This window comes from Manacus vitellinus, unplaced genomic scaffold (genome assembly GCF_001715985.3).
Source record: "Manacus vitellinus isolate BGI_N305 unplaced genomic scaffold, ASM171598v3 scaffold_49_pilon, whole genome shotgun sequence".
Classification (NCBI taxonomy): Eukaryota; Metazoa; Chordata; class Aves; order Passeriformes; family Pipridae; genus Manacus; species Manacus vitellinus.
This window is the reverse complement of record NW_021940603.1, coordinates 12,902-23,067: the sequence shown is the minus strand read 5'-3', so window position 1 is coordinate 23,067 and position 10,166 is coordinate 12,902. Positions and strand designations below refer to the sequence as shown.

At 54.6% G+C, this 10,166-nt stretch overlaps 2 protein-coding genes across 2 annotated transcripts in view; one reads left to right on the top strand and one right to left on the bottom strand.

The window, feature by feature from the left end:
• The first annotated feature begins 3,354 nt into the window (after positions 1 to 3,354).
• SLC35G2 (solute carrier family 35 member G2) lies at positions 3,355 to 6,188 on the top strand. The gene is made up of 2 exons (XM_008923406.3): positions 3,355 to 3,744; positions 4,467 to 6,188. The coding sequence occupies exon 2, from the start codon at positions 4,489 to 4,491 to the stop codon at positions 5,716 to 5,718; it is 1,230 nt and encodes a 409-aa protein (XP_008921654.3). The 5' UTR covers positions 3,355 to 3,744; positions 4,467 to 4,488; the 3' UTR covers positions 5,719 to 6,188.
• Positions 6,189 to 6,818: 630 nt separating this feature from the next.
• The window catches only part of SCLY (selenocysteine lyase), a 5,108-nt gene continuing 1,760 nt past the window's right edge, over positions 6,819 to 10,166 (bottom strand). Inside the window, exons 6-12 of the mRNA XM_029962640.1 lie at positions 9,667 to 9,865; positions 9,324 to 9,360; positions 8,889 to 8,972; positions 8,637 to 8,739; positions 8,385 to 8,460; positions 7,564 to 7,752; positions 6,819 to 7,044 (exon numbers count right to left, since the gene is read on the bottom strand). Of these exons, the coding sequence (XP_029818500.1) occupies positions 7,593 to 7,752; positions 8,385 to 8,460; positions 8,637 to 8,739; positions 8,889 to 8,972; positions 9,324 to 9,360; positions 9,667 to 9,865 (659 nt within the window). The 3' untranslated portion in view covers positions 6,819 to 7,044; positions 7,564 to 7,592. The remainder of the gene's footprint in view (positions 7,045 to 7,563; positions 7,753 to 8,384; positions 8,461 to 8,636; positions 8,740 to 8,888; positions 8,973 to 9,323; positions 9,361 to 9,666; positions 9,866 to 10,166) is intronic.

Sequence of the window (10,166 nt, the reverse complement as noted above, 5' to 3'; positions counted from 1 at the left end):
TTTTTTGGGTAGCAAAATATTCTCAGGAATATACTGACAATTCTTGGGGCTGAAGTGTAGGGTTTATATTTGTGTTCTGTGAAGGCTGTGCTGGTTCTTCCCTCAGGCAGAGCTGCTGGACATGACTCAGTTAATCTGAAGACACAGGATACCGGTTTGTTGGTTTGTGTATAATGTTTGTCCTTGTGCTTAAATGCTAAAGACTCCTTTCATGTAATTGCTCCTTCATTTTCTTAAATACCTTTTGCTATTCGTTAAATTTTAATAAAGACTCGAGTTTCTTTGCATGTATTTTTAATACCATTGATTTGTATCAATCTGGCTAAAAAAGGTAAAGGTACTCGGACACCACATGAGTGTAGATCCCTTGGCATGTGCAGCTGCCTGAACTATCAAGCACCTGAGAATCTCCAGCAAGGTTCAGGTAATTTAATGGTGCTGAATCAGGAATTTAGGAGATTTCCCTGTCCCTGGTAAGGCATCAAAATAAACCCCTCATGTTGAGAAGTCGCTGCACGGAAGTGCTTAGTGAAGGTGGCACGAGTTCAGTCAGTCCTGTGGGTTTGCAGGGGTGGGAGGGTCTGTTGTATTGTCTAATGTGCAGGGAGAATTGTCAGTCCATAGTTCTCCTGTAGAGATTGCTCCCACCCCTCTGCCAAACTCAGCCTGACCCGTCAGGACTGTGGGATTTGCCACAGAAGAGGCACAGGAGCATCCTCTTTCAGAGCCCAGGGATGGCTGAGCTCTCATTCCCCACTCCAGATGGGCTGCAACTGCCATGTCTGTGAGTCCTTCCTGATAGCAGTGCAGTCACCTGACTGATTAGAACTGAGCTGGCAGAAGATGAGAGTATTTTTCTGTGAGTTTACTGAAAATTGGTGGTTAGAGTCACCACTCAAAGGCTTCCCTCCTTCAGGCATGGCAAGGAGAGCTCAGCCTCCCACCCCCGTCAGTCAGGTGGCAAACAATCACCTATTTCTACCTGGGTAACCAGTATATGCAGTGACTGACCAAAGAGGGGACTATTTGGAGGTTTTTTTTCTTTTAAGAGAAATCGTGGTGTGTGTACTATTAATGATTTGTGCCATTTACTGAATCCACAGGAAAAACAGGGTTCACACTTTGGCAGTCAGTGATTTCCATGAGCTGATGATTGAAACGGGTGCCTCAGGTTGTTGTTTGAACTGGGGATGTTTGTTTTGTTATGTAACTCGAGGGTTCTGCATGTGCTTCATCTTCAGCCTTGTATTAAACTTGATTCGAAACCAAATTACATTTTTCATAGAAAATGTAAATAAACCATGTTATGTTTCCAGATATGAAGGGAAAATAAAAACCTCATGTCATCTCCACAAAAGGCACTGGCAGAAAGAGCAGTAGCAGGTTGTCTGCACAGGCTGTGCTGATCCCTGTCTATTTTGAATGTGTGTCAGGGACACGCTTCAAGGATTTGGGATATGCCCTAATCTCAGTCCCTATGGAAAATCTCACTGGTTAAAAAAAGCAAGGTCACCAAGGAGAGCAAATAATGTACTGTGGGAGGGGTTGACATCACATTTATCATACACTCAGTATTTAGCAGGGAGAGTGAAATTCTGGGTTAAGCACTCCTGTTATTTTCTTGTTCTTTGTTAGGTCTCATCTCCTGCCTGTCACACGTGTTTGCCCTCCACCTTGCAGCCCTCCCAGCCCTTGTATTCCCGGTGCTGGAGTCCCAGGAGCAGTGTGTGCAGCACAGCCATTTTGAGCTGCTGCTGCTCCTGAGCCATTGTTTTCCTCCAGGGAGATCCCTGAATACCTCACACACGTCCACTATCAGATTTGCAACTGTTTTGTTGAATTTGCAACTATTTGTTGAAAGATAATGTTAATTTAATGTCAGGAAGCAAGAAAGTTGCCGCTTATGCTGTGGTAACAAATTAGCTGTTCTGGTTTTGTTTTCCTGGACAGTTGCAGCGTTTCCCCAGCTGTTTCTGAACCAAGTGACTGAGTTTACCAAGCAAGATCTGCTGTTACTCTAATAATAATGCCTGTTGTCTGCGTTCTGTCTTCTTTTCCTTCCACTTATTTTGTCCCTGATCCATGTGTTGTGCTTCGAACGAGGAAGATCCTAGTTTTGTTTAAGACAGCAAGGCAGAGCTGCGGGTTTGTAACACAGTGAAAACACCAGGTAGGAAAAGCTGTGCTGGGGAAAACCACTGCCTTGCTGGGCTCAGGCACTTCGTTCTGCATTTGCATGTGAAAGATTCTGATAACAATCTGGCGGAAGAAAAAGGGCAGGTGAGACAGGCAGGTTTCTGGCAGGTGTTTGTAAGCGTTTGACGGGCAGGTGTCTGTAAATGTTTGACGAGTTGTTCGAGCTCATACCCAGCTCGTTATTTGCTTTCCCTGGCACTGCAGCTGCTCGTTCTCAAGCTCCCTGCCCGTGGAGCTGCCCTGGGCACTTTGGAACACTCTCCCTCCTCGGTGGGTGCTGGGCACACTCTGGATTTGGGGCAGCAGCAGACCCGTGACCCGCAGTGCTGGGCGAGGCCTCCTGCACAGACCAGGGTGCTTCTTTTCCTCGGACCCTCTCACTTGTGCAGGTCCGAACCGGTGCTGCCCTTCCCCCAGGGCTGGGGCCGGGGCTGCCCCTCTGCACTCCCGTCCATCCCGATCCCTGCCAGGGCTGCCCCTCTGCACTCCCGTCCATCCCGGTCCCTGCCCTGCCTGCGGGGAGCAGGGCACGGCCGAGCCGGGGGGCAGCAGGGGGGTTGAGGAGAAAGGCAGAGCGGCCCATTCTCATGTAAACCGTGTTTGTGAGGAGACAGGCAGTGCTTGGCTGCCACAGATCAGGGAGGGAGATAACGCCAGGGCTCAACCTGGCCGCGGTATTTCAGTGTTTGTGTGAGGAGCTGCTGCACACACGGTCACACTGCCTGGGTCTGTGTTCTCCTCCACACACGGTCACGCTGCCTTGGGTCTGTGTTCTGCACACACAGTCACACTGCCTTGGGTCTCTATTCTGCACACACAGTCACACTGCCTTGGGTCTCTATTCTGCACACACAGTCACACTGCCTCGGGCTGTGTTCTCCTGCACACACAGTCACAGTCACACTGCCTCGGTCTGTGTTCTCCTGCACACACGGTCACGCTGCCTTGGGTCTGTTTTCCCCGACAATCCACTGCCGTGCTGCTCAGCCCTGATGTCCACGGGCGGTGCTCTGGCACACTCAGGACCCCCCTGCTCTGGTGTCCGGTCCTCCCCGGGGACAAGGACCGCGCACACCCAGCCCCTGCTGCCCCCGCAGCGGCCGAGCCGGCGCTGCCCGCGGGGCTGGGCGGGCTCCGGGGATGGCTGGCTGGAGGGGGGAGGATGGGTCCTCCCGGGCATTCTCTGCTCCGCAGCGCTGTGTGAGACACGACAGCACGGAATGGGGAATCTGCTCTGAATCATCACGCTGTAGGAACCTTACGCTCACCAAACCACCTCTTGTTCCTTGGATCGATTCCATCAATAATTCTGGGAGAGATGGCTGAGGAGTGGTTTTGGCAAGGTGACACCGATTGCTTTCTCCCCATCTAGAGGTTTTTGGGTTGTGTGGCTCCCTTGGGTTTTACATTCTGTGCTGAGACGATTGTAACCCTTCCTCTGGGACGCCTGAGAGCAGCTGCTGTTTCTGTCTAGACACCCGGGCAAGGATGGATATGACGAAGAGCTGTTTTCCTCCTCTGGCTCGGGATTAAATCTCTCTGTCACAGGTAAGGTCTGCACAGGTTTATTTGCTGGGGTGAATAGAAGGCAGGGAAGGTTTCATTCTTCCTGCTGCCACTTCACGTGGAAGGGCTCTGCACAGATGGTGGGGGGTGCTGTGAAAACACATTTCAGTGAGTCTTTCTGCCTGAATTAACCTGCTCCCCCCTGCACAAATGACAGGCACCGCTTGTGTAGCGGGAAATGGACCTTCCCTGGGAGACAGGAGGGTTTAACGCTGCCCAAGTATTGTTCAAAGACATGTTGTTATTCATATGCTAACTGCTGACTTGCTCAGGGATGCTCCCTGCTTCCCTGAGTTGCTCTCTGTCATCTCCTCCAGCCAAATATCTCCTTGTAACACTGGCAAGCAATTAACTATCATTCATAATTACAGGGTAAAAAGCTTTGCAAGGAAACTGTCTCATTAGAATAAGAATATACCAGAGTGCATTATACAAACCATACCTTACAAAATGAGAACGTGTCATTTTCAAAAATTAGTGACTAAAATGAAGAGCCATGGGTGACTTTTAAGGAGATCCAAATGCCCCAAATATCAAAGGTATTAAGCAGTAACTCAGTGGAAAACTAGAGCAAAAACAAGAACAGTCTACTAGTACTTGGGCTTTGTTGATAAAAACAGCTTGTAAACACTAACAGCATTTACATATTAATGAATCTCTCACTGACCATTAAATAACAGGGTATCTCTGGTTTTTTTCTTAAGACCAGAGCATTTCTCTAAGGAAATGGATACGTCTTCCCAAAAATACCCAGTCAAAAAGCGAGTGAAAATCCATCCCAACACAGTAACAGTGAAATACACTTCTCATTATCCCCAGCCAGGAGGAGAAGGATGTGAGGATGTTAATGAAGATCCTGGAGTATTTAACGAGGATAATCCTAAGAGAAGACTACTGAGTGATGGGAGAAGGAGAGAAAGGACTTTTTTTGGTACAATAGACACCAAGCCAGCACAACTGCCCAAACCCGGTGAGGTGGGGCAGTGCCAGCATTTTCCTGAAGGGAATGCCCTGCAGTCCAGGAGGACGTGGGCAGTCCTGTTCGGCTCTGCCGTGGCTCACGGCTGCGTGGCTCTCATCACCAGACTGGTTTCTGACCGCTCCAAAGTGCCCTCCCTCGAGCTGATCTTCATCCGCTCGGTCCTGCAGGTGCTGTCCCTCACTGTGGTGTGTTACCACCACGAGCCTCCCTTCGGCCCCAAAGGCTACAGGCTCCGGCTCTTCTTCTACGGGGTGTGCAACGTGGTCTCCATCACCTGTGCCTACACCTCCTTCTCCATAGTGGCCCCCAGCAACGGAACCATCATGTGGAGGGCGACCACCACGGTGTTCAGTGCCATTCTGGCTTTCTTGCTCATGGATGAGGGAATGGCTCACATAGACATAGTTACTGTGGTCGGCAGCGTGTTCGGCGTTTGCCTGGTCATGATCCCCAACATTGTTAAGGAGGAAAACTCTTTGCTGAGCACCTGGAAGGAAGCTTTTGGCTACACCATGACCGTCATGGCCGGCCTGACCACTGCCCTCTCCATGATAGTCTACAGGTCCATCAAGGACAACATCAGCATGTGGACAGCCCTGTTCACCTTCAGCTGGACGGGGACGCTGTGGGGAGCGGCCACCATGTTCCTGCTCCAGGAGCCAATCGTGCCCCTGGATGGAGAAACCTGGAGCTACCTCCTGGCCATCTGCCTGTGCTCCACCGCAGCCTTCCTGGGGGTCTACTACGCCCTGAGCAAGTTCCACCCCGCGCTGGTGAGCACCGTGCAGCACCTGGAGGTCGTCATCGCCATGGCCCTGCAGCTCCTCGTGCTGCGCATCGTCCCGGGCGCCTGCGACCTGCTCGGGGCCGCCCTCATTCTGGCCAGTGTCTTCTTCCTGGCGTGTCACAAACTCTCCTGGATGAATTTAAGGCAGCAAGATTATCAGGAGATTGTGGACTCCTCCATTAAATGAAGCACAGCTTTGCTGTCTGAGTCTGGCTGTGACCACGTGAACATCACTCATTTCAGCTCCCGTGCCCCGGCGTCGTGGCCAGGCCCTCTCTCTGCCATTTCAGTTCTCAGCTGATGTAGCAATGTTGGTGTTCCCAGACTCCCATGCCAGGTGAATTTGTTCTGCTGCACATAACGACTGACATTTTGTCATACACAAAAGGGCACCACACAGGGTGCATGAGCAGAAGCACAGGCTGGCCCACAGGAGGGAAGGCCAAGTCACACGTGTTCTTCCTCCCCTTCCCTGGATAAGGCAGTACAGAGGGGTTCACTAGTGACTCTCATTCCTGTGCACTGTGGAAGTAGGAAAATGAGCAGTAAAACCATTGCAGTGGTCCGAGTTCTCTGTAATGCTTCTTAAGTTTTGCCTGCAATATTCTAAATGAAGTAACGTTAAATTTCTGTGGCTAAAACTTATGTTTCCTGTGTGTATAGAAGTCAGTAAAGTTTCTTGTGCTTTGTGGTTAAATTTCTGTCTGAACTAATGCAGGAAGCCCAGACCTCCTGTAAGGGAAAGAGAGCCTCAAACGCTGAATCTCCAGTTGTGCCACAGCTGGGAAAGGTCCCCAGGAACTACAAGGTCTGTGATGGATCAAAGATCCACCCCTGAAGCAGAGCAAAACCCTTTCTATGGAACCACTTTTTCTAAAAGAGGTTTCGACTATTATGCAAAGGAGGGGAAAAAAAGGGAGAAAATAAAGATTGTGTTTGAGGTCAAGGTGTGAGCACTGCTGGTAACACTGACCAGCCTGGAAGGCAGCAGGGACTTCAGTCAGGGTGCCTGGGTCCCACCACTGCAGTTAGAAAGCAGATCTACAAAAAACCCCAGGGTTCTGTGGTTGCAAACACTGCTCCTGGCCATGCTAATGTCCAGCTGTAAAGAGAAAGGCCAGCATCCAAGACTCTGTCAGTGGTCTCCATGCCAACCAGGCCCAGCAGGCACCTCCCCACCCCAGCCAATTGTGCCTCTGTTCTGGGACGTGAGCATTTTCCAAGGAAAAATGCATCACTCAGATCACCCCAACCACTCCAGCTTCCCCCATGGAAAACACATTTTACTTGGAAAAAGCCACAGCAGCAGCAATTACTTTTATTCCTATGAATAGCCCGGAGAGCAGGTTCCCTGACAGCAGCCAGCCCAGGTCTGTGTGACACCCACGTCCTCCCACGTCGCTGACCCCCGGTGTCAGGGGGACAGGGTTCCTCAGGCACTGGTACAGTGACAGCTGCCCCGACCACTGTTTCCTTGAGGAGCAGGAGGAGCTGGCAGGAGGAGTTGTGCCCACTGCAGGAAGGACAGGAGGAAGGGGAGCAGGTAAAGCAATGTGGTGCTGGGAAAGCCGTGCCCGGCCAAAAATCCCTCTGGTAGCTCAGGGCAGGGCAGTTCCCAGCCCAGAATCTTGCTGTGCTTCTATCAGCTGATTTCTCTCTGGGGCAGATGGTCTTTCTTCCTCTGACTGCTCAGACAGCAGGAAAGCTTCCTTTATGGAAAGTAACCAGGGCAAAAGGCTCCAGCTCCCACAGCTGCCGTGCCTGTCCCGCTCCGCAGGGAGCTGAGCTCGTGACTGTGCCTCACTCCTGCCAACACATGCCATGCCTGCAGCCAGCTGGGCACCTGCTGCCAGCAAGGAGCACTCGGCAGCAACACTCCCCAGGAGCCTCCCCTGAGCAGTGGGGATGAGTCCTGAGCTGCCCCAGAGCAGCAAAGCCCCCTCCTCACACCCTCCCTGCCCCCCCCGGCACCCTGAGCGCAGGCTGGCAGAGGCACCCAGGAGCCAAGCAGGGCACAGTCCCCCCCCAGGACCTGGGTGATGGCCGGGAGGGTGCCCAGGGCTACGGAGCGTGGTGCTGCTCCAGCTGTGCCACCGCCTGCAGCAGGTCCTGCACCGCCAGGTCCACGTCTGCCCGCGAGGTGTGCCGGCCCACGCTGAGCCGCAGGGCGTTCTGTGCCACGGCGGGGGGGATCCCACAGCCCAGCAGGATCGGGGAGGGCCTGGGACACAAGGGGTGGCCGGGTTGGACTGAAGGCCAAGGAAACACACACCCCATCAGGAACCTCCCCAGGCTGTGAGAGGGAGCCCATGTGCTCCAGGCAAACCTGTCTCCTGTACAGCACCCTGACTGCTGTCCAAGGGCAGCCGCCCTCACTGCGCTTGTTGCCCTACGGAGGATCTGGCTCTTCCCCTCCCAGGAAGAACCTGTGCCATGTCCCCGTGGGTTGGCAACTCTGCCATATCTAAAGAGCACTGCTCTAGACCAGACCAAAAGCAGCTGCTGTTCCCACCTTCCCCAGAGGAGCCATCTGGAGACCCAAACAGGGCTGCAGTGAGTGAGCCAGACACACGTGGACATAAGGCAGGCTCCCTTCTGGCAGCAACAGGAGTTCCAAAGTACTTCCAAGCTCAGCTGGATCACCAAAGCCGGGAGGGACAAAGTCCCTCCAAGCAGCAATCAAGCGTTCCAACTGTGTCTCCTGCAATAATCCCCTTCCCAGCCCTTCAGCCCCTCTGGAAAGCTCTGCACTCTCTCTGCTCCAGGTGACACTGCCCAAGCCCCGCACAGGCCCCTTCCCTGCCCCATTTCCCTCCCTTGGCAGACCCCAGGCCCAGAGCAGTCAGTGCTTACCGCTCCCCCTTGTCCGAGTGGCAGGCGGCCCCCACGCTGGCCAGCAGCACCTTGCAGTGAGCCAGCACCCTGTGCCCTGCAGGGACACAGCACAGCTCTGCTCTGTGCCAGAGCCACCCTGCCCCATGGCCACCCTGCCCCACAGCCCTGCCCGCTGCCACAGTGGGCACGGGGGCTGTGACACAGGGGCTGTGAGGGGCAGGGGCTTGGCTCCGTGGGCACAGCACAGGGCAGTGCTGGGGGAAGAGCTACCTTGCAGGCCTGGTCCCAGGATGGAGAAGTTAGAGGTGTTGCAGAGTCGCTTGGAGCCCTTAAAGCGACTGTTGAAGTGGATCCTCTCCTTCCCAAAGGAGGCCTGGAGAAATCAGAGGGCTGTGAACTCCTCGAGGTTCACGAGCAGCTCTGCCCTGACGAGGGGGTGGCAGGGCCAGAGGGACATAACCCACCCTGCTCCAGGCCCTGCTCTGCAGGCTGACAGCCCAGGAAGGGCCCAGGTGTGCTCACCTCCAGCCTGGCCTCCAGGTAATCCCGGACATCCCGCATATGAGCCTCGTAGGCCTCCCAGTTCTTGCTCACCAACTCTGCAGCCTGAGGACATAAAATCCCAACACTCTGATACCTCCCCCTGTGTGTGGTCCCTGGAATGAGAGTCCAGCCTGGAACAGTCTCTGTGATTGCCAGTTCCCTGTGTCCCCCATGGCCCCTCGGTGCCCTGAGCTGTGTGACTGCCAGGGCAGCAAACCTGCAGCAAGTGCCCCGAAGCACCTCATCCCACTGGCACCAGAAAGCTCCATCTTCCTTCCCTGTAGTTCTCCTGCCCTCCTGCACCCTAACTTTGTCACTTCTAATGATCAGGAAGCACAAGTGGCTGTCCCTGTGCTGGTTCTGCCAGGAAGCACCTGCAGGGAACCACTTCAGCCCTGCCCATCACCAGCTCACCTGGCCCAGGCCAGCAATCATCGGGGTGTTCTCAGTGCTGGAATGGAAGAGGGAAGAGTGAGTTATTTCTCTGGACCAGAAACCCAGCCTGTGGCACAGACATTCCCTGGGTGGGACCCCTCAGCACTGGCACCTCCCTGGGAAGGGGGCAGTTCCACTCTGGGGTCCCAGCTGTGGCGAAGCCTGAGCCCCAGGGAGTTCCACACATGGATGTGTGTCCCTGCTGTGCCGGGCTGCTTGCCCCAGGGCTGGCAGTGACACAGCTGCCAGCTCAGCTCAGATAAGGCAGCCACCTGTGGTTTGGCCACCAGCCCCAGCTCCCGGGCCACCCCCACCACCTTACCCTGGGCGGAAGCTCCTCTCCTGTCCCCCCCCGAAGAGCAGGGGGTGCAGGGGGGCCGTGCTGCCGGGGCCGCGCACGTACAGGGCACCGATGCGGGGGCCATAGAACTGTGGGACAGACAGCACTGTGACCTGGGGACACTGCCAGCCCCTCCCCTGCTCCGGTACACACCCACTGCCCTCCAGGGCTGGGCTGGCCCCTGCCCATCCCACGGGCACAGAGCACTGCAGGGCTGTGCCCCATCCCTGGTCCCCTCCTGCTCCCTGCTCCAGACAGGGCCCTGACCCGCAGGGTCTGCAGAGCCCCAGCCAGCAGGAAAGCTTCGGCCACTGACAAGGCACTGAGCTGTGGGGCCACCCAAAGTCCCCCTGGCACCCCACAGAGATGTCTGACAGGGTGAACAGCGCCTGGGCCAGGTGAACAAGGCCACACCCTGTGTCCCCCCATGGTGAAGAGGGGCCATACCCTGTGTCCTCATGGTGAGGAGGGGCCTTACCCTG

What these genes read in the sequence shown, in the direction of transcription:
- SLC35G2 (XM_008923406.3), top strand. Translation starts at nt 4,489, where the DNA reads ATGGATACGTCTTCCCAAAAATACCCAGTCAAAAAGCGAGTGAAAATC.